Source organism: Rhinoraja longicauda, chromosome 38 (assembly GCF_053455715.1).
Source record: "Rhinoraja longicauda isolate Sanriku21f chromosome 38, sRhiLon1.1, whole genome shotgun sequence".
Taxonomy (NCBI): domain Eukaryota; kingdom Metazoa; phylum Chordata; class Chondrichthyes; order Rajiformes; family Arhynchobatidae; genus Rhinoraja; species Rhinoraja longicauda.
This window is the reverse complement of record NC_135990.1, coordinates 3,487,257-3,510,186: the sequence shown is the minus strand read 5'-3', so window position 1 is coordinate 3,510,186 and position 22,930 is coordinate 3,487,257. Positions and strand designations below refer to the sequence as shown.

The window sequence follows — 22,930 nt, the reverse complement described above, 5'->3', positions numbered from 1 at the left end:
TTAGTTCCCTTTGTGGGATTTATCACTGAGTCGTGAAACGGTTACACAGAAGGAAAGGAAATCTGTGGGAAGGAACTGCAGATGCTGCTTTACACCAAAGATAGACTCAAAAGAGAGAGCTAGATAGAGCTCTTAATGATAGGGGAGTCAGGGGGTATGGGGAGAAGGCAGGAACGGGGTACTGATTGAGAATGATCAGCCATGATCACATTGAATGGTTGACAATGCTTCAGTCTGAAGAAGGGTCTCGACCCGAACAGCACCTCATATTTCGCTTGGGCAGCTTGCAGCCCAGCGGTATGAACATTGACTTCTCCAATTTTAGATAGTTCCTCTGTCCCTCTCTTCCCCTCCTCCTTCCCAGGTCTCCCTCGATCTACCTGTCTCCACCTATATCCTTCCTTTGTCCCGCCCCCCTGACATCGGTCTGAAGAAGGGTCTCGACCCGAAACGTCACCCATTCCTTCTCTCCTGAGATGCTGCCTGACCTGTTGAGTTACCCCAGCATTTTGTGAATAAATACCTTCGATTTGTACCAGCATCTGCAGTTATTTTCTTACACATTGAATGGCGGTGCTGGCTCGAAGGGCCGAATGGCCTACTCCTGCACCTATTGTCTATTGTCTAAAATGCTGGAGTAACTCGACGGGGACAGGCAGCGTCTCTGGAGAGAAGGAATGGGCGGCGTTTCAGGTCGAGAACCTTCTTCAGACTCAGGAGACGGAGACATGGAAGGGTATAAAGAAGATGTAAGGTGTGAAAAGGACAGATCAAAGCAGACGATGGTGAGGGGAATGAGCTGTGGAGCAGGAGGTGGATCAGCGAGAGAGGGTGTTGCAGAACTTTTGTCGGAGAGAGGAGGAGAAACCCTTCAAAGCCTGCAACTGGTCCAAAACGCCGCAGCGAGACTCCTGACGGGTACCCGTAAAAGGGACCACATCACCCCGATTCTGGCCTCTCTCCACTGGCTCCCTGTACGGTACAGAATCAACTTCAAGCTCCTCCTATTCACGTATAAAGACCTAAATGGACATTCCCCCCCCTACATCAAAAATCTTCTAACCCCCCTCTCTAACTCCAGGTCCCTCAGGTCGGCCGACTTGGGGCTACTCACTATCCCGCGGTCTAGGCTTAAGCTCAGGGGTGACCGCGCTTTTGCGGTTGCAGCTCCTAGACTGTGGAACAGCATCCCTCTCCCCATCAGAACTGCCCCCTCCATCGACTCCTTTAAGTCCAGGCTCAAAACCTATTTCTACTCCCTAGCGTTTGAGGCTCATTGAGGAGGCGCTGTGAACTGTTTGTGTGCCACTGTATGTTTCATTTTTTTCCTTAGTACCTAATCAGATGTACAGCACTTTGGTCAACGTGGGTTGTTTTTAAATGTGCTGTACAAATAAAATTGACTTGACTTGACTTGAAAGTCGACATACCTTGAGGAGATTTCGCAGTGGAGCAGCCAAAATGTGCAAGGAGGAACTGCAGATGCTGGTTTACACCGAAGATAGACACAAAAAGCTGGAGTAACTCAGCGGGTCAGGCAGCATCTCTGGAGAGAAGGAATGGGTGACGTTTCGGGTCGAGACTCTTTGCGTATGAAACCTAAGCCGGGACTGAAACCAAAGACAAGCAGCAGGAATTTTCTCGGGGTTTCTCCAGTAACATTGACCCGTTAGCTTTTGACAGAAATACTTTTTTTTGTTTCTTCCAAATCCCCTCCGAAGCGAACTGGCAGAGAGGGAGAAACGGCAATGAAATCTAAGTGCAAAATGTACTGTGCGCGATATTGTTCCGAGCTTATTTAAACGCCACAAAATAAGAAACCAATACTTCTGTCGATACCCTGATGATGACTTTCCCAGAAAACACATGCCAACACTTTGTAGATTTAAACACTAGCTGACACAAATAAAATGGCAATGGTCCCAGTAGAAATAGGTACTTAACAAATCTTTGTTGAACAAACAGAATCTTCACAATTGAACAAAGTCATTCTTTTCTCTATAGAGGAACAATGCAGTGAATTATGTAAAAGGAACAATCAATTTGTTCTTTTAATAAAAAGGAATAAAGTGAGCTTTTTTTAACACAAATGTTTGTTACCGAACTTCTAAAACTAGTACATAGAAACAAGAACATAGAAACATAGAAAACAGATGCAGGAGGAGGACATTCGGCCCTTCGAGCCAGCACTGTCATTCATTGTGATCATGGCTGATCGTGCACAATCAATAACCCATGCCTGCCTTCTCCCCATGTCCCTTGATCCCACTAGCACCTAGAGCTCTATCTAACTCTCTCTTAAATTCATCCAGTGATTTGGCTTCCACTGACCTCTGCGGCAGAGAATTCCACAAATCCACAACTCTCTGGGTGAAAAGGTTCCTTCTCACCTCAGTTTTAAATGGCCTCCCCTTTATTCTAAGACTGTGGCCCCTGGTACCTGGAATCTTTCTGCCCTTGATTTTCTGCAAGGATTCTCCATGTGTGGAACTTCAACAATACAACTTTCTTTAATTCCCGGTGTTAAGGTAGCAACTGCACATGCAGGTTTACACCAAACATTGACACAACATGCTGGAGTAACTCAGCGGGACAGGCAGCATCTCTGGAGAGAAGGAATGGGTGACGTTTCAGGTCGAGACCCTTCTTCAGACTGAAAGTCAGGGGAGAGGGAGGCACAGAGGTGTGGAAGGGTAAGGTGTGAAAACAAGAGAACAAAGGGGATGAGGTTGAAGGAACATGTAGAATAGATCATTGTTAGCTAGAGGAAGCACACAAAGCACACAAACTTATTTACATCGGCGAAACCAAACGCAGGCTCGGCGATCGCTTCGCTCAACACCTGCGCTCGGTCCGCGTTAACCAATCTGATCTCCCGGTGGCTGAGCACTTCAACTCCCCCTCCTACTCCCAGTCTGATGTTTCTGTCATGGGCCTCCTCCAGTGCCATAGTGAGTCCCACCGGAAATTGGAGGAACAGCACCTCATATTTCGCTGGGCAGCTTGCAGCCCAGTGGTATGAACATTGACTTCTCCAACTTTAGATAGTTCCTCTGTCCCTCTCTTCCCCTCCCCCTCCCCAGATCCCCCACTGTCTTCCTGTCTCCACCTATATCCTTCCTTTGTCCCACCCCCCTGACATCAGTCTGAAGAAGGGTCTCGACCCGAAAGGTCGCCCATTCCTTCTCTCCTGAGATGCTGCCTGACCTGCTGAGTTACTCCAGCACTTTGTGAATAAATACCTTCGATTTGTACCAGCATCTGCAGTTATTTTCTTACACAAAGGTAAACTTTAATCAGGAGGACAGTCAGACTGGTCGGAGAACTAGGATGGGGGAGGGATGGAGAGAGAGGGAAAGCAAGGGTTACTGGAAATTGGAGAATTCAATATTCATACCACTGGGTTGTAAGCTGCCCAAGCGAAATATGAGGTGCTGTTCCTCCAATTTGCATTGGAGCAAGAGCTCCTCTTAGTTAGCACGACAGACACAAAATGCCGGAGTAACTCAGCGGGACAGGCAGCATCCCTGGAGAGAAGGAATGGGTGATGTTTCAGATCGAGACCCTTCTTCAGACTGAAACGTCACCCATTCCTTCTCTCCAGAGATGCTGCCTGTCCCGCTGAGTTACTCCAGCATTTTGTGTCTATCTTCGGTGCAAACCAACATCTGCAGTTACTTTCTTACAACATTCCCTCTAATTTATAGTGCTTTTGCCCAGTTTCGGGAGTTCTTCAGAAGAATGATCTGTGGTGTCCATGCACTTCTTCATCCCAACAGAAGAGGGTGTAACGCAAATTCTAGACAATATAATCTTTCCAGAAATAACTATCCAAAGGATTTGGGGATTTGTTGTCACCTCCTGACCCCTTTAGTTTAGTTTAGTTTAGGGATTTAGCAGGGAAACAGGCCTTTCAGCCCACCGAGTCCGCGCCGACCAGCGATTCCCACACATTAACACTACCCTACACACACACACTAGCGACAATTTTTTAAAAGACATTTTATAGGGCGGCACGGTAGCACAGCGGTAGAGTTGCTGCTTTACAGCGAATGCAGCGCCGGAGACTCAGGTTCGATCCTGACTACGGGTGCTGCACTGTAAGGAGTTTGTACGTTCTCCCTGTGACCTGCGTGGGTTTTCTCCGAGATCCTCGGTTTCCTCCCACACTCCAAAGACGTACAGGTATGTAGGTTAATTGGCTGGGTAAAAATTCTTTTTTTTTTAAATTGTCCCTAGTGGGTGTAGGATAGTGTTAATGTATGGGGATCGCTGGGCGGCACGGACTTGGTGGGCCGAAAAGGCCTGTTTCCGGCTGTATATATATGATATGATATGATACCAAGCCAATTAACCTACAAATGTGCACATCTTTGGAGCGTGGGAGGAAACCAAAGATCTCCTCACAGGGAGAAGGTACAAAACTCCACACGGGCAAGCAACCGTGGTCGGGATCGAACCCGGGTCTCTGGCGCTGCAAGCGCTGTAGGGCAGCAACTCTACCGCTGCTCCACCGAGCCGACCCCACCAGCATTAACCTGTGCTCCTGTGCAGAATGCACTGAGGCGGCTCATTGCTGTGAAGAGGTTTTTGCAAGTTTGTTGATTTATTTAAGCCATTTTCTAGCTCCCTGCCCAATCTATTTTCCGCAGTAACACTCAACCTGTGGTGCAAAATGAATCAAGAGGTCATAAATTTTCGATAAAGCCAATATTCTGTCAATTCCCAATGGCATTAATTATAATTTTCCACCATAATGTTTATCACTTGTGTGCAAACCGCACTTGGAGAGGATCCCTCTGCACAGATTACACACCTTCCTTTACTTTTACGGTCTAATTTGACAGCAAGTCTCCAAATACAGTAAAATTTGATTTATACTCTTTCACAATGAAGTATTTTCTTTGATGTTTTGGGACTGAGTTGTTCACCTCTGCCTGTGCTATAATTACACAATGACCAGCGAAACTGGTGTGGTATTAGTTTAAGAAAATAACTGCAGATGCTGGTACAAATCGATTTATTCACAAAATGCTGGAGTAACTCAGCAGGTCAGGCAGCATCTCAGGAGAGAAGGAATGGGTGACGTTTCGGGTCGAGACCCTTCTTTAGAGATACAGCGTGGAAACAGGCCCTTCGGCCCACCGAGTCTGCGCCGACCAGCGATCCCAGCACACTAACACTATCCTACACACACTAGGGACAATTTACAGAAGCCAATTAACCTACAAACCTGCACGTCTTTGGAGTGTGGGTGGAAACCAGAGCGCCCAGAGAAAATCCACGCCGTCACGGGGAGAACGTGCAAACTCCGTTCAGACAGCTCCCGTAGTCAGGATCGAACACGTGTCTCTGGCGCTGTGAGGCAACCACTCTACCGATGCGCCACCGTGCCGCACAACACTGGTCTCCCGCGTGACATGCAGGGATACCAAGCACTATACTAGGATGATGGTACTGAGGAGTATGATGGTATTATTACTGATGGTAAACAAAAGATCGATTGTAGGTGGTACACTAGGGATTGATGGACCGGGATTTTAGGAATATAGGAAAAGAGCAACGTGGAGTTAGGTCAAACATCATTCCACACGTCATTAAAGACAGCAACATGCTTCAGGGCCTCAATAGCTTCCTTATGTTTCATGCATCTTCTTTGATGCAGATTATTCCTACAGGCTAGTTGATCTCAGTCATATTCTGCAATCAATTAAATGGGTATATTTTAGAGTCATGCAGCGTGGAAACAGGCCCTTCGGCCCAACTTGTCCATGCCAACCAAACTGCCCCTTCTACACTAGTCCCATCTGTCCACATTTGGCCCAGACCCCTCTAAACCTTTCCTATTCATGTACCTGTCCAAATGGCTTTTAAATGTGGTGATCGTCCCTGCCTCAACTACCTCCTTTGGCTGCTTGTTCCATACACCCACCACCCACTATGTGAAAAGGAGGTTCCTATTACATCTTTTAATATTTATTTTATTTATTTATTTTTATTTTTCCGGTCAACAGATTGACCATACAGTTGTGAAAGTTAAATAGTACGAAATCATTGTATCAAAAATAAAACAATATAATCGCACTTGATATTCTCTGACTGAAAAAAAAGGTGTAGGCCGAAGCCTAAGCTTATTGTGCCTACCCTTAATACTTAACAAAGCATTACCCTAAAGGGCCTGTCCCACTTAGGCGATTTTAAGGCGACTGCCGGCGACTAGGCTGTCGCTGAACGTTTGCCGGGGTGTCGCCAGCATGATCATGAGGAGTCTTCAATGAATCGTAGCGATATTACTATACTCTTTTAATTCATTGTGGCCAGGTATCGTAGCTTATTGCGGGCGCTGTCTGTCGCACGCTGTCCCCAGGTTTGCTAGGTTGTCGCAGATGCATTTAGAAGCACGTAATATTAAATTAAGAAAAGGCATTTGAAGACACCAGAAGATAGTTTTGTTTAACCAATTTATTCACCGTCAGGACATTTGACAGGTAGATTGGAGGCGACAGTTTGGCGGTCAGGTAAGCGTGGGAATTTTGCGATGTTTCCGAAGACGGTGTAATCTCTTAGCCAGGTGCTAGTTTCACAAAAAAAGTGACTTGTATCGACCTGACTCGGCATTGTCGTGGTCATTGTCGTGGTCATTGTCGTGGTCATTGTCGTGGTCATTGTCGTGGTCATTGTCGTGGTCATTGTCGCGGTCATTGTCGCGGTCATTGACGCGGTCATTGTCGCGGTCATTGTCGCGGTCATTGTCGCGGTCATTGTCGCGGTCATTGTCGTGGTCATTGTCGTGGTCATTGTCGTGGTCATTGTCGTGGTCATTGTCGTGGTCATTGTCGTGGTCATTGTCGTGATCATTGTCGTGGTCATTGTCGTGGTCATTGTCATGGTCATTGTCGTAGGGTCAAAGAAAATTTCGGCGATCTGCTACGACTTTGACAATCGCCAGCAGTCGCCTAAACAATCGCCTAAGTGGGACAGGGCCTTAACTAGCCAAAATAGCAGTGAAACAAAACAATAAAGCAAAATATAATTAAAAAAACACAACCTCATAAGTCAGAAGCAGATAAACAAAACATAGAAAGAAACACAAATATAATCAAGAAACATCATTTCTGTCATGTTAGTCATTTCTCAGTGTTGATCTCCCATTTTGTATCTTTCAAATATAATATTTTTGAACATTTTCTTGAATTTACACATATTACTCCACTCTTAATTCATTGTTGCAACTACTCCATAAATTGACCCCTTTAACAGTCACGCATCTATTTTTCACATCTTTCCCCTCTCACCTTAAACCTATGTGCCCTGTGTTTCCCTTCGATTCCCCTGATGATCTTGTACATCCCTGTAAGGTCACTCCTCATCCTCCTGCGCTCCAAAGAATAAAATCCTAGCCTGCCCAACTCTTCCCATAGCTCAGGCTTGTAAAAAGATTCCATGAAACAAAAAAATCATCATGCCATTCATTCCAAAAATCATCATGCCAAATCAAATGTCTATTAATTCTAGGTTAAAATCCTACTGCAAAACACGAGAGAAAAAAACATTAATATGGATGCAAGACATTATTTGGTGAATTCTTTTCTCATATCCAGTGAATCTTCAGCAGTAGACAGACACAAAAAGCTGGAGTAGTTCTTGGGCTGGGAAGGCCAAGCCAGTGGATAGTTTAAAGGCAGAGAGAGACAAATGTTTGATTAGAACGGGTGTCAAGGGTTACGGGGAGAAGGCAGGAGAATGGGATTAGGAGGCAGAGATCAGCCTCCTAATCCCATGGCAGAGTAGACGCGATGGGCCGAATGGCCTAATTCTACTCCTATAACTTGTCAACTTGTGAACTCAGCGGGATGGCGGGACTGTCATATGTTGAAAGACTGGAGCGACTAGGCTTGTATACACTGGAATTTAGAAGGATGAGAGGAAATCTTATCAAAACGTATAAGATTATTAAGGGGTTGGACACGTTGGAGGCAGGAAACATGTTCCCAATGTTGGGGGAGTCCAGAACAAGGGGCCACAGTTTAAGAATAAGGGGTAGGCCATTTAGAACGGAGATGAGGAAAAACTTTTTCAGTCAGAGAGTTGTGAATCTGTGGAATTCTCTGCCTCAGAAGGCAGTGGAGGCCAATTCTCTGAATGCATTCAAGAGAGAGCTGGATAGAGCTCTTAAGGATAGCGGAGTCAGGGGCTATGGGGAGAAGGCAGGAACGGGGTCCTGATTGAGAATGATCAGCCATGATCACATTGAATGGCGGTACTGGCTCGAAGGGCCGAATGGCTTCCTCCTGCACCTATTGTCTATTGTCTATTGTCTATTGACAGCCAGCATCTGTGGAGAAATGGAATAGGTCACTGTTTCAGGTCGAGACCCTTCTTCAGGACCGAAACGTCCTTTATTCCCTTTCTCCAGAGATGCTGCCTGACCCGCTGAGCTGAGTTGTCCTCACTGACGACGCACACGAACTTCTACAATGGACGAGTTAGTGAGGGCATTGGCGAGTTTGCAGAGGAGTTAATATAACACTTTTGGTGGCAGGAGTGGGCAGCACAGCTGGAGGATCTCAACACTTTACTTTAGTTTAGTTTAGCTTAGTTCAGTTTAGTTTAGTTTAGTTTATTTGAGAGATACAGTGTAGAAACAGGCCCTTCGGTGCCGACCAGCGATCCCCACACATTAACACTAGGGACAATTTACATTTATACCAAACCAATTAACCTACAAACCTGCAGGAGTCTGAAGAAGGGTCTCGACCCGAAACGTCACCCATTCCTTCTCTCCCGAGATGCTGCCTGTCCCGCTGAGTTACTCCAGCATTTTATGTCTACTTTCAACCTACAAACCTGTACGCCTTTGGAATGCGGGAGGAAACCGAAGATCTCGGAGAAGATCCACGCAGGTAACGGGGGAAACGTACAAACTTCGTACAGACAGCACTCAGAGTCGGGATCGAACCCGGGTCTCTGGTGCTGTAAGCGCTGTAAGGCGGCAACTCTACCGCTGCGCCCCCGTGACCGCCCTGATCCGAAAAACGAAGTCAATGGAAAACTCACACAATGCATAGTGGCGAAAATATTTCTGGCATGCTGTTGATGCCAATTCACAACAGTGAGGTGGGACCTGACCAGGTCTTCCACAGCTAATATTAGCTACATTGTTTTGAAACCTCCCAGCTGTACATTGGCAAATAGCTAGACGGGACAAAGACTATTTTGCTCCACAAACCTGTTCTGTCATTCACTGAGGTTACTTACGTGTGATCTGCCACCTCATTCCATCTGCTCCACATTTTTCCCTAAATTCCCTACTCCTCATGGATGAATTATGGTGATATTTACTTAAACCAGTTTCTGTTGGGTAACGAGTGCCTCTTGACAATAAAGTATCATTCATTCATTGTACTTCTATATAGTACTATCTTCCCCCCTTATGGTGACCGTGTACAGCCAATAGAATGCTTATATAAATGGAATGGCAACAAATACCAAAGGACAAATAATCACTTTTTGCTTATTCCAATTCCTTCTCTCCAGAGATGCTGTCTGACCCGCTGAGTTACTCCAGCTTTTTGTGTCTATCTCTTTTTTTTTAAGGGATGAGGTTGACTAGAAATAAGTCTTCTGTCTGGAGGCATAACTTGAGTTTGCTTTGTGTTCTGCAACCATCCCCTCCATTGACGAACTGTACACTGCAAGGGCCAGGAAGCGAGCGGGCAAGATCATCTCTGACCCCTCTCACCCTGGCCACAAACTCTTTGAAGAACTTCCCTCTGGAAGGCGACTCCGGACTGTCAAAGCAGCCACAGCCAGACATAAAAACAGCCTTTTTTCCACGAGTGATAGTTCTATCAATAACCAAAGTCTGTGGACTCCTTTTTGTTCTGGTTTATTTTCACCCACATGTTTAGACCGTAATGTTGTATCCTTATTGTTTTGATGTGTTTATGCTTTATTCTTAATTGTTAACTGTATGTTTGTGTTGTCGTTTGTGAGCGGTGCACCAAGGCACATTCTTTGTATATGCACATACTTGGCCAACAAACTTATTCATTCGTTCATTCCTTCATTACAACAAAATGGTGGTGCAGCGGTAGAGTTGCTGCCTTACCGAGCCAGAGACCGGGGTTCGATCCTGATGACTGGTGCCGTCTGTATGACTTTGTACCTTATCCCCGTGACTGCGTGGGTTTTTCCTGGGTGCTCCGGTTTCCTCCCACATAAAAGATTGCAAATTGTCCCTGGTGTAGGATAGCATTGGTGCATGGGGATGGCTGGTCGGCGAGGATGCGGTAGGCCCGTACCTCTACGGTGTTTCCGTACCTCTAATCTCAACTGAAACTGTACCTGCATACAGGAAGCATGCAGGTACAGCGGGCAGTGAAGAAAGCCAATGGAATGTTGGCCTTCATAACAAGAGGAGTTGAGTATCGGAGCAAAGAGGTCCTTCTGCAGTTGTACATGGCCCTAGTGAAACCGCACTTGGAGTACTGTGTGCAGTTTTGGTCTCCAAATTTGAGGAAGGATATTCTTGCTATTGAGGGCGTGCAGCGTAGATTTACTAGGTTAATTCCCGGAATGGCGGGACTGTCATATGTTGAAAGACTGGAGCGACTAGGCTTGTATACACTGGAATTTAGAAGGATGAGAGGAAATCTTATCAAAACGTATAAGATTATTAAGGGGTTGGACACGTTGGAGGCAGGAAACATGTTCCCAATGTTGGGGGAGTCCAGAACAAGGGGCCACAGTTTAAGAATAAGGGGTAGGCCATTTAGAACGGAGATGAGGAAAAACTTTTTCAGTCAGAGAGTTGTGAATCTGTGGAATTCTCTGCCTCAGAAGGCAGTGGAGGCCAATTCTCTGAATGCATTCAAGAGAGAGCTGGATAGAGCTCTTAAGGATAGCGGAGTCAGGGGCTATGGGGAGAAGGCAGGAACGGGGTACTGATTGAGAATGATCAGCCATGATCACATTGAATGGCGGTACTGGCTCGAAGGGCCGAATGGCTTCCTCCTGCACCTATTGTCTATTGTCTATTGTCTATTGACAGCCAGCATCTCTGGAGAAATGGAATAGGTCACTGTTTCAGGTCGAGACCCTTCTTCAGGACCGAAACGTCCTTTATTCCCTTTCTCCAGAGATGCTGCCTGACCCGCTGAGCTGAGTTGTCCTCACTGACGACGCACACGAACTTCTACAATGGAGGAGTTAGTGAGGGCATTGGCGAGTTTGCAGAGGAGTTAATATAACACTTTTGGTGGCAGGAGTGGGCAGCACAGCTGGAGGATCTCAACACTTTACTTTAGTTTAGTTTAGCTTAGTTCAGTTTAGTTTAGTTTAGTTTATTTGAGAGATACAGTGTAGAAACAGGCCCTTCGGTGCCGACCAGCGATCCCCACACATTAACACTAGGGACAATTTACATTTATACCAAACCAATTAACCTACAAACCTGCAGGAATCTGAAGAAGGGTCTCGACCCGAAACGTCACCCATTCCTTCTCTCCCGAGATGCTGCATGTCCCGCTGAGTTACTCCAGCATTTTATGTCTACTTTCAACCTACAAACCTGTACGCCTTTGGAATGCGGGAGGAAACCGAAGATCTCGGAGAAGATCCACGCAGGTAACGGGGGAAACGTACAAACTTCGTACAGACAGCACTCAGAGTCGGGATCGAACCCGGGTCTCTGGCGCTGTAAGCGCTGTAAGGCGGCAACTCTACCGCTGCGCCCCCGTGACCGCCCTGATCCGAAAAACGAAGTCAATGGAAAACTCACACAATGGCACTCTGGTGTCAGGACAATAGCCTCCTCTTGAATGTCACTAAAACAAAGGAGCTGATTGTGGACTTCAGAAGGGCTAAACATCCAAGGACGTACACGCCACTGGAGATAAATGGGTCTATTGTGGATAGGGTGAGCAATTTCAAATACTTGGGAGTCCGCATCTCAGAGGATCTGACGTGGGCAACGCACATTGCCGCACTGGTGGGTAAGGCTAAGCAGCGCCTTTACCACCTTAGACAACTGAGGAAATTCAGAGTGTCGCTGAGGATCCTCCATTGCTTCTACTCTGGGGCTGTAGAGAGCATCCTGTCCGGCAACATTACAGTCTGGTTTGGGAACAGCTCTGCCCAGGACAGGATGGCCCTGCAGAGAATAGTGCGTTCGGCAGAACGCACCATGGGAACTACACTCGTCCCCCTGCAGGACCTATACATCAGGAGGTGCAGATCCAGAGCAAGCAAGATCATGAGGGACCCCTGCCACCCCAGTAACGGACTGTTCCAGATGCTACGGTCAGGCAAACGCCTCCGCTGTCACGCTGTGAAAACGGAGAGGATGAGACGGAGCTTCTTCCCACAGGCCATCAGGACTGTCAACTTTGATAACCCCAGAGACTAAATTTTTGTCGACACTTTTTGTGCTATGTTTAGTAACTTATTAACTTTATTTATATTTAGGCATTGCCACTTTCATTTCACTGCACATCGAGTATGTGTATGTGACAAATAAATTTGACTTGACTTGACTTGCATAGTGGCGAAAATATTTCTGGCATGCTGTTGATGCCAATTCACAACAGTGAGGTGGGACCTGACCAGGTCTTCCACAGCTAATATTAGCTACATTATTTTCAAACCTCCCAGCTGTACATTGGCAAATAGCTAGAAGGGACAAAGACTATTTTGCTCCACAAACCTGTTCTGTCATTCACTGAGGTTACTTACGTGTGATCTGCCACCTCATTCCATCTGCTCCACATTTTTCCCTAAATTCCCTACTCCTCATGGATGAATTATGGTGATATTTACTTAAACCAGTTTCTGTTGGGTAACGAGTGCCTCTTGACAATAAAGTATCATTCATTCATTGTACTTCTATATAGTACTATCTTCCCCCCCTTATGGTGACCGTGTACAGCCAATAGAATGCTTATATAAATGGAATGGCAACAAATACCAAAGGACAAATAATCACTTTTTGCTTATTCCAATTCCTTCTCTCCAGAGATGCTGTCTGACCCGCTGAGTTACTCCAGCTTTTTGTGTCTATCTCTTTTTTTTTAAGGGATGAGGTTGACTAGAAATAAGTCTTCTGTCTGGAGGCATAACTTGAGTTTGCTTTGTGTTCAGCAACCATCCCCTCCATTGACGAACTGTACACTGCAAGTGCCAGGAAGCGAGCGGGCAAGATCATCTCTGACCCCTCTCACCCTGGCCACAAACTCTTTGAAGAACTTCCCTCTGGAAGGCGACTCCGGACTGTCAAAGCAGCCACAGCCAGACATAAAAACAGCCTTTTATCCACGAGTGGTAGTTCTACTCAATAACCAAAGTCTGTGGACTCCTTTTTGTTCTGGTTTATTTTCACCCACATGTTTAGACCGTAATGTTGTATCCTTATTGTTTTGATGTGTTTATGCTTTATTCTTAATTGTTAACTGTATGTTTGTGTTGTCGTTTGTGAGCGGAGCACCAAGGCACATTCTTTGTATATGCACATACTTGGCCAACAAACTTATTCATTCGTTCATTCCTTCATTACAACAAAATGGTGGTGCAGCGGTAGAGTTGCTGCCTTACCGAGCCAGAGACCGGGGTTCGATCCTGACGACTGGTGCCGTTTGTATGACTTTGTACCTTATCCCCGTGACTGCGTGGGTTTTTCCTGGGTGCTCCGGTTTCCTCCCACATAAAAGATTGCAAATTGTCCCTGGTGTAGGATAGCATTGGTGCATGGGGATGGCTGGTCGGCGAGGATGCGGTAGGCCCGTACCTCTACGGTGTTTCCGTACCTCTAATCTCAACTGAAACTGTACCTGCATACAGGAAGCATGCAGGTACAGCGGGCAGTGAAGAAAGCCAATGGAATGTTGGCCTTCATAACAAGAGGAGTTGAGTATCGGAGCAAAGAGGTCCTTCTGCAGTTGTACAGGGCCCTAGTGAAACCGCACTATGAGTACTGTGTGCAGTTTTGGTCTCCAAATTTGAGGAAGGATATTCTTGCTATTGAGGGCGTGCAGCGTAGATTTACTAGGTTAATTCCCGGAATGGCGGGACTGTCATATGTTGAAAGACTGGAGCGACTAGGCTTGTATACACTGGAATTTAGAAGGATGAGAGGAAATCTTATCAAAACGTATAAGATTATTAAGGGGTTGGACACGTTGGAGGCAGGAAACATGTTCCCAATGTTGGGGGAGTCCAGAACAAGGGGCCACAGTTTAAGAATAAGGGGTAGGCCATTTAGAACGGAGATGAGGAAAAACGTTTTCAGTCAGAGAGTTGTGAATCTGTGGAATTCTCTGCCTCAGAAGGCAGTGGAGGCCAATTCTCTGAATGCATTCAAGAGAGAGCTGGATAGAGCTCTTAAGGATAGCGGAGTCAGGGGCTATGGGGAGAAGGCAGGAACGGGGTACTGATTGAGAATGATCAGCCATGATCACATTGAATGGCGGTACTGGCTCGAAGGGCCGAATGGCCTCCTCCTGCACCTATTGTCTATTGTCTATTGTCTATTGACAGCCAGCATCTCTGGAGAAATGGAATAGGTCACTGTTTCAGGTCGAGACCCTTCTTCAGGACCGAAACGTCCTTTATTCCCTTTCTCCAGAGATGCTGCCTGACCCGCTGAGCTGAGTTGTCCTCACTGACGACGCACACGAACTTCTACAATGGAGGAGTTAGTGAGGGCATTGGCGAGTTTGCAGAGGAGTTAATATAACACTTTTGGTGGCAGGAGTGGACAGCACAGCTGGAGGATCTCAACACTTTACTTTAGTTTAGTTTAGCTTAGTTCAGTTTAGTTTAGTTTAGTTTATTTGAGAGATACAGTGTAGAAACAGGCCCTTCGGTGCCGACCAGCGATCCCCACACATTAACACTAGGGACAATTTACATTTATACCAAACCAATTAACCTACAAACCTGCAGGAGTCTGAAGAAGGGTCTCGACCCGAAACGTCACCCATTCCTTCTCTCCCGAGATGCTGCCTGTCCCGCTGAGTTACTCCAGCATTTTATGTCTACTTTCAACCTACAAACCTGTACGCCTTTGGAATGCGGGAGGAAACCGAAGATCTCGGAGAAGATCCACGCAGGTAACGGGGGAAACGTACAAACTTCGTACAGACAGCACTCAGAGTCGGGATCGAACCCGGGTCTCTGGCGCTGTAAGCGCTGTAAGGCGGCAACTCTACCGCTGCGCCCCCGTGACCGCCCTGATCCGAAAAACGAAGTCAATGGAAAACTCACACAATGGCACTCTGGTGTCAGGACAATAGCCTCCTCTTGAATGTTACTAAAACAAAGGAGCTGATTGTGGACTTCAGAAGGGCTAAACATCCAAGGACGTACACGCCACTGGAGATAAATGGGTCTATTGTGGATAGGGTGAGCAATTTCAAATACTTGGGAGTCCGCATCTCAGAGGATCTGACGTGGGCAACGCACATTGCCGCACTGGTGGGTAAGGCTAAGCAGCGCCTTTACCACCTTAGACAACTGAGGAAATTCAGAGTGTCGCTGAGGATCCTCCATTGCTTCTACTCTGGGGCTGTAGAGAGCATCCTGTCCGGCAACATTACAGTCTGGTTTGGGAACAGCTCTGCCCAGGACAGGATGGCCCTGCAGAGAATAGTGCGTTCGGCAGAACGCACCATGGGAACTACACTCGTCCCCCTGCAGGACCTATACATCAGGAGGTGCAGATCCAGAGCAAGCAAGATCATGAGGGACCCCTGCCACCCCAGTAACGGACTGTTCCAGATGCTACGGTCAGGCAAACGCCTCCGCTGTCACGCTGTGAAAACGGAGAGGATGAGACGGAGCTTCTTCCCACAGGCCATCAGGACTGTCAACTTTGATAACCCCAGAGACTAAATTTTTGTCGACACTTTTTGTGCTATGTTTAGTAACTTATTAACTTTATTTATATTTAGGCATTGCCACTTTCATTTCACTGCACATCGAGTATGTGTATGTGACAAATAAATTTGACTTGACTTGACTTGCATAGTGGCGAAAATATTTCTGGCATGCTGTTGATGCCAATTCACAACAGTGAGGTGGGACCTGACCAGGTCTTCCACAGCTAATATTAGCTACATTGTTTTCAAACCTCCCAGCTGTACATTGGCAAATAGCTAGAAGGGACAAAGACTATTTTGCTCCACAAACCTGTTCTGTCATTCACTGAGGTTACTTACGTGTGATCTGCCACCTCATTCCATCTGCTCCACATTTTTCCCTAAATTCCCTACCCCTCATGGATGAATTATGGTGATATTTACTTAAACCAGTTTCTGTTGGGTAACGAGTGCCTCTTGACAATAAAGTATCATTCATTCATTGTACTTCTATATAGTACTATCTTCCCCCCTTATGGTGACCGTGTACAGCCAATAGAATGCTTATATAAATGGAATGGCAACAAATACCAAAGGACAAATAATCACTTTTTGCTTATTCCAATTCCTTCTCTCCAGAGATGCTGTCTGACCCGCTGAGTTACTCCAGCTTTTTGTGTCTATCTCTTTTTTTTTAAGCGATGAGGTTGACTAGAAATAAGTCTTCTGTCTGGAGGCATAACTTGAGTTTGCTTTGTGTTCTGCAACCATCCCCTCCATTGACGAACTGTACACTGCAAGGGCCAGGAAGCGAGCGGGCAAGATCATCTCTGACCCCTCTCACCCTGGCCACAAACTCTTTGAAGAACTTCCCTCTGGAAGGCGACTCCGGACTGTCAAAGCAGCCACAGCCGGACATAAAAACAGCCTTTTTTCCACGAGTGATAGTTCTATCAATAACCAAAGTCTGTGGACTCCTTTTTGTTCTGGTTTATTTTCACCCACATGTTTAGACCGTAATGTTGTATCCTTATTGTTTTGATGTGTTTATGCTTTATTCTTAATTGTTAACTGTATGTTTGTGTTGTCGTTTGTGAGCGGAGCACCAAGGCACATTCTTTGTATATGCACATACTTGGCCAACAAACTTATTCATTCGTTCATTCCTTCATTACAACAAAATGGTGGTGCAGCGGTAGAGTTGCTGCCTTACCGAGCCAGAGACCGGGGTTCGATCCTGACGACTGGTGCCGTCTGTATGACTTTGTACCTTATCCCCGTGACTGCGTGGGTTTTTCCTGGGTGCTCCGGTTTCCTCCCACATAAAAGATTGCAAATTGTCCCTGGTGCAGGATAGCATTGGTGCATGGGGATGGCTGGTCGGCGAGGATGCGGTAGGCCCATACCTCTACGGTGTTTCCGTACCTCTAATCTCAACTGAAACTGTACCTGCATACAGGAAGCATGCAGGTACAGCGGGCAGTGAAGAAAGCCAATGGAATGTTGGCCTTCATAACAAGAGGAGTTGAGTATCGGAGCAAAGAGGTCCTTCTGCAGTTGTACAGGGCCCTAGTGAAACCGCACTTGGAGTACTGTGTGCAGTTTTGGTCTCCAAATTTGAGGAAGGATATTCTTGCTATTGAGGGCGTGCAGCGTAGATTTACTAGGTTAATTCCCGGAATGGCGGGACCGTCATATGTTGAAAGACTGGAGCGACTAGGCTTGTATACACTGGAATTTAGAAGGATGAGAGGAAATCTTATCAAAACGTATAAGATTATTAAGGGGTTGGACACGTTGGAGGCAGGAAACATGTTCCCAATGTTGGGGGAATCCAGAACAAGGGGCCACATTTTAAGAATAAGGGGTAGGCCATTTAGAACTGAGATGAGGAAAAACTTTTTCAGTCAGAGAGTTGTGAATCTGTGGAATTCTCTGCCTCAGAAGGCAGTGGAGGCCAATTCTCTGAATGCATTCAAGAGAGAGTTAGATAGAGCTCTTAAGGATAGCGGAGTCAGGGGGTATGGGGAGAAGGCAGGAACGGGGTACTGATTGAGAATGATCAGCCATGATCACATTGAATGGCGGTGCTGGCTCGAAGGGCCGAATGGCCTCCTCCTGCACCTATTGTCTATTGTCTAAACCCAACCAAACAAAAACATAGGAAATAGGTGCAGGAGTAGGCCATTCGGCCCTTCGAGCCTGCACCGCCATTCAATATGATCATGGCTGATCATCCAACTCAGTATCCCGTACCTGCCTTCTCTCCATACCCCCTGATCCCTTTAGCCACAAGGGCCACATCTAACTCCCTCTTAAATATAGCCAATGAACTGGCCCCAACTACCTTCTGTGGGAGAGAAAGTGCAAAAGGTTGCAAGCAGGACGGCTGCAAGCTCACAGCTCCGGTGATCAGGACTCAATCCGAACCGCTAGCGCTGTCTGTGTGGAGTTTGCACACCCTCCCGGTGATCAGATGGTCCACTTCCCTCCCACATCCCAAAGACATGACATCGATTGGAAGATCGACTGCTCTAAGCAGCTCCAGAGTCTGGTCAGGCATGGATGGATGGTGAAGTCTCGTGAAAGTTCATGGGAACATGGCGAGAATAATTAAGGGATTAATGTAACTGGGCGCTTTATAGTCAAACTGTGTAGGTAGGATATAAGAAGATAACTACAGATGCTGGTACAAATCGAAGGTTTTTATTCACAAAATGCTGGAGTAACTCAGCGGGACAGGCAGCATCTCGACCCGAAACGTCATCCATTCCTTCTCTCCAGAGATGCTGCCTGTCCCGCTGAGTTACTCCAGCATTTTGTGTCTAACTCTGCTTTAAAGTCAACATGAACTCAATGGGCTGAATGGCCTGTTTCCATGAAGTGTGTCTCCAAGCACCTTTCGAGTCTTTCTCAAATAAATCTCACATCAGTCAGATGCATTGCTCAACTTGTGAGGCATTTCTAAAAAGGTCTTACTATGGCATTTACACTTAGTATTGTCAGGCACTCCAACACATTGAAGATGCATCTAATCTTTGGACAAGGCTGAAGCCATGAATGATTCACTAAGTGCCATGAGAAGTGACCAGATAATCCATTGAAGGCAAGTGTGCGATGGTAGGCCGTCAATGCCATTATCTGCATCATTCCACGCCTCTTCTTATCTTAATCTCAGAAAGGAACATTAGCGAAATGCAAGCAGAATTCCAGAGCAAATAGCAATGTTATCCCAGTCTGAAGAAGGGTCTCGACCCAAAACGTCACCAATTCCTTCACTCCAGAGATGCTGTCTGACCCGCTGAGTTCCTCCAGATTTGTGTGTCTATCTTAGCAATGTTACAAGATTGTTATCGAGGGCTTTGACTAATATTAAAATTCCTTTGTCCTGCCCCCCCCGACATCAGTCTGAAGAAGGGTCTCGACCCGAAACATCACCCATTCCTTCTCTCCTGAGATGCTGCCTGTCCCGCTGAGTTACTCCAGCATTTTGTGAAATATTAAAATTCCAGATCGGCTAATGGCATCAGTGTGAAGACAATGCATTTACCTCATAGCGCCAGGGTTCAATCCTGACAATCAAGAATATCCTTTCTTTGTCCCGCCCCCCCTGACATCAGTCTGAAGAAGAGTCTCGACCCAAAAACGTCACCCATTCCTTCTCTCCTGTGATGCTGCCTGACCCGCTGAGTTATTCCAGCATTTTGTGCCTACCTTCTAACAATCATGGTCCTGTTTTTGGTGCATATGGCAATAAACACTCTTTACTCTTGACTCGGGTGCTGTCTGTGTGGAGTTTGCATGTTCTCCCTGTGACTGTGTGGGTTTCCTGCAGGTGCTCCGGTTTCCTCCCACAACCCAAGGACGAGTGGTTTGTAGGCTAATCGGACGCTGTAAAAGTACGCCCGGTGTGTGGGGTGTGGATTATACAGTAAAGTGGGATAACGCAGAACTAGCGTGAATGGGTAGTGTAAAGAACTTCTTCAAAGTCTGAAGAAGGGTCTCGACCCGAAACATCGCCCATTCCTTCTCTCCTGAGATGCTGCCTGACCTGCTGAGTTACTCCAGCATTTTGTGAATAAATAGCGTGAATGGGTGATCGATATGGACTCGTTGGGCTACAGTGCTTATTTCAAGATTTTGAAGAGCTGATAGAAGTGTATGAAATTATGGGAGGCATAGGGAGAGTAGACAGTCTGAAGAAGGGTCTCAACCCAAAACAGCATCCATTCCTTCTATCCAGAGATGCTGCCCGTCCCGCTGAGTTGCTCCAGCATTTTGTCTTTGGAGGATGGGAGGAAACCAAAGATCTCGGTGAAAGCCCACGCGGTCAAGGGGAAAACGTATAAACTCCGTACAGACAGCGCCCGTAGTCGGGATCGAACCCGGGTCTCCGGCGCTGCATTCACTGTAAGGCAGCAACTCTACCGCTGCACCACCGTGCCACCCTATCTTCTGTTAGAAACATAGGAACATAGAAAATAGGTGCAGGTGGAGGCCATTTGGCCCTTCGAGCCAGCACCGCCATTCATTATGATCATGGCTGATCATCCACAATCAGTAACCCATGTCAAGTCAAGTTTATTTGTCACACACACATAAATGTGCAGTGAAATGAAAGATTACCCACAGTCCAACAACAAGAGCAATAAAAATATGCAATAACACACACAATCATACAAAAAGAAACATCCATCACAGTGAGTCTCCTCCAGTCACCTCCTCACTGTGATGGAAGGCCAGAATGTCTTTTCTCTTCCCTGCCATCTTCTCCCGCGGTCAGGCTGTTGTAGTTGCCACGTTTCAGGCCACGCCGGACTGCCTTCTCCCCACATCCCTTGATTCCGCTAGCCCCTAGAGCTCTATCTAACTCTCTTTTAAATTCATCCATTGAACTGGCCTCCACTGCCTTCTGTGGCAGAGAATTCCACACATTCACAACTCTCTGGGTGAAATTGTGTTTATCTTTAGTACCATAGAAACATAGAAACATAGAAAATAGGTGCAGGAGGAGGCCATTCGGCCCTTCGAGCCAGCACCGCCATTCAATGTGATCATGGCTGATCATCCACAATCAGTAACCCGTGCACAACTTCTCCCCATATCCCTCGATTCCGCTAGCCCCCATGGCCCTTGTGGAGCTGCAGAGAGCCTGCTTGACTTCTGCAGATGCACCATCGAGAGACTGCATTACAGTCTGGTACGGGAACTGTTCTGCCCACAGCCACAAATCACTACAGAGAGTGGTGAAGACGGCACAGCACATCACTGGCAACTGTCTCCCGGCCATTCAGGACATGTTCTACCGGCGGTGCCTGCGGAAGGCACGCAGCATCATCAAGGACCACAGCCACCCAGCACGCAGGCTGTTCTCCTTGTTACCGCCAGGCAGACGATACAGGAGTGTGGCTGCACGTACCACCAGACTTAAGAACAGTTTCTACCATCAGGCCATCAGGCTTCTGAACTCATAAACACATTTCACATCATACATGTTGATTATTTTCAATATTGTCTTTTTAACTATTTTTAATATTGTCTTTTTACCTTACTAATGTCATTTTTAATCTTATTTATCATTGGAATATTACTACTGAGGTGACCCGTTGTCTTGTCAAATACATTTCATTGTACTGTTGACCCTGTGCCAACCTACATATGACAGATACAATTTATTATTTATTATTATTATTATTATGGTGATCAGGTTTAAGACCCGAGTGCCAGCCACTTACCACCATATTGTTCAGGGAGACCCAGCAATCCTCCGGGAAGTCTTGCAACATGGGCACGAGGAATTGGAGACAACCATCCCAATGACACAGTAGTAGCATCATCCCAATCAGGTTAACAATTCTCACCACCGCACTTGCCAGGTCATATGTCATGTGGAAGATCTACAAACGAGAAAAAAATAACAGCATAATTTGTTAGCTTTGTGCCAGACAGTCCTTTATTGATTAGAAGATCAATACCTTTGCAGAAGAAACTAATTTCAGTGCAGGAAGCAATCTAGCATCCTCTTCTTTAGAAATTCCGTTATCCAAATCAGTCTTGTGTTATTTAGCACACTGGAATCACAGAACTGAATGACCTTTTGGGGCTCAAAGGTGAAGGTTTTTCCAAAGGTGTAATTGATAGATTGAAATCCTCAGTGCTTGCCATTAACATTCCTCCATGCATAAGTCTTCAGATATGCCTCAGTGCTCCTGTCACAGAGTGGCAGATACAATGCTATTTTGAGAGACTTCAGTCACATCCGGAGATTGTCGGCTGGGTTCCCAGGGAGTTGTCAAAAGAAAGGATAGCCCAGCAGGTTAGCGTGAGCCAACAACTACACGCTGGGATCTTAAATTATAGCGCGTGTTCCTCTCTCTTCAAGAACAGCTTGGATAGAGTGGATGTGGAGAGGATGTTTCCACCAGTGGGAGAGTCTAGGACTAGAGGACACAGCCTCAGAATTAAAGGTCGTTCTTTTAGGAAGGGGATGAGGAGGAATTTCTTTAGTCAGAGGGCGGTGAATCTGTGGAATTCTTTGCCACAGAAGGCTGTGGAGGCCAAGTCAATGGATATTTTTAAGGCAGAGATAGATAGATTCTTGATTAGTACAGGCGTCAGAGGTTATGGGGAGAAGGCAGGGGAATGGGGTTAGGAGGGAGAGATAGATCAGCCATGATTGAATAGCGGGGTAGACTAGATGGGCCGAATGGCCTAATTCTACTCCTATTTCTTATGACCTTATGAACAGCCAGAAAAGCACAAAGCATATATATAAAATATTTTGTTTGTCAGTCATATACTCCAAACATCTCGACCGTAAAACTATTCACTGTTTGTTCAAGAGTCAAGAGACAAGAGTGTTTTATTATCATATGTTCCAAATAGAACAATGAAATCCTTACTTGCTGCTGCACAACAGAACATAGTACGCTGTAAACAATATAATGAATGGAAATAAAGGTTTAGTATCTACATATATCTACAAACACACACACGTATATATATATATACTAGACCAAGTGGACCCGTTGGGCCCGAACCTCTCCTGCATTGATGCAGCACCCTCTCCTCCCCCC

General features: G+C 46.2%; 1 protein-coding gene across 1 annotated transcript in view; it reads right to left on the bottom strand.

The window, feature by feature from the left end:
• The window catches only part of hcn4 (hyperpolarization activated cyclic nucleotide-gated potassium channel 4), a 274,698-nt gene that overhangs the window by 141,670 nt on the left and 110,098 nt on the right, over positions 1–22,930 (bottom strand). The window contains exon 3 of the mRNA XM_078429699.1: positions 21,590–21,751. Within this exon, the coding sequence (XP_078285825.1) occupies positions 21,590–21,751 (162 nt within the window). The remainder of the gene's footprint in view (positions 1–21,589; positions 21,752–22,930) is intronic.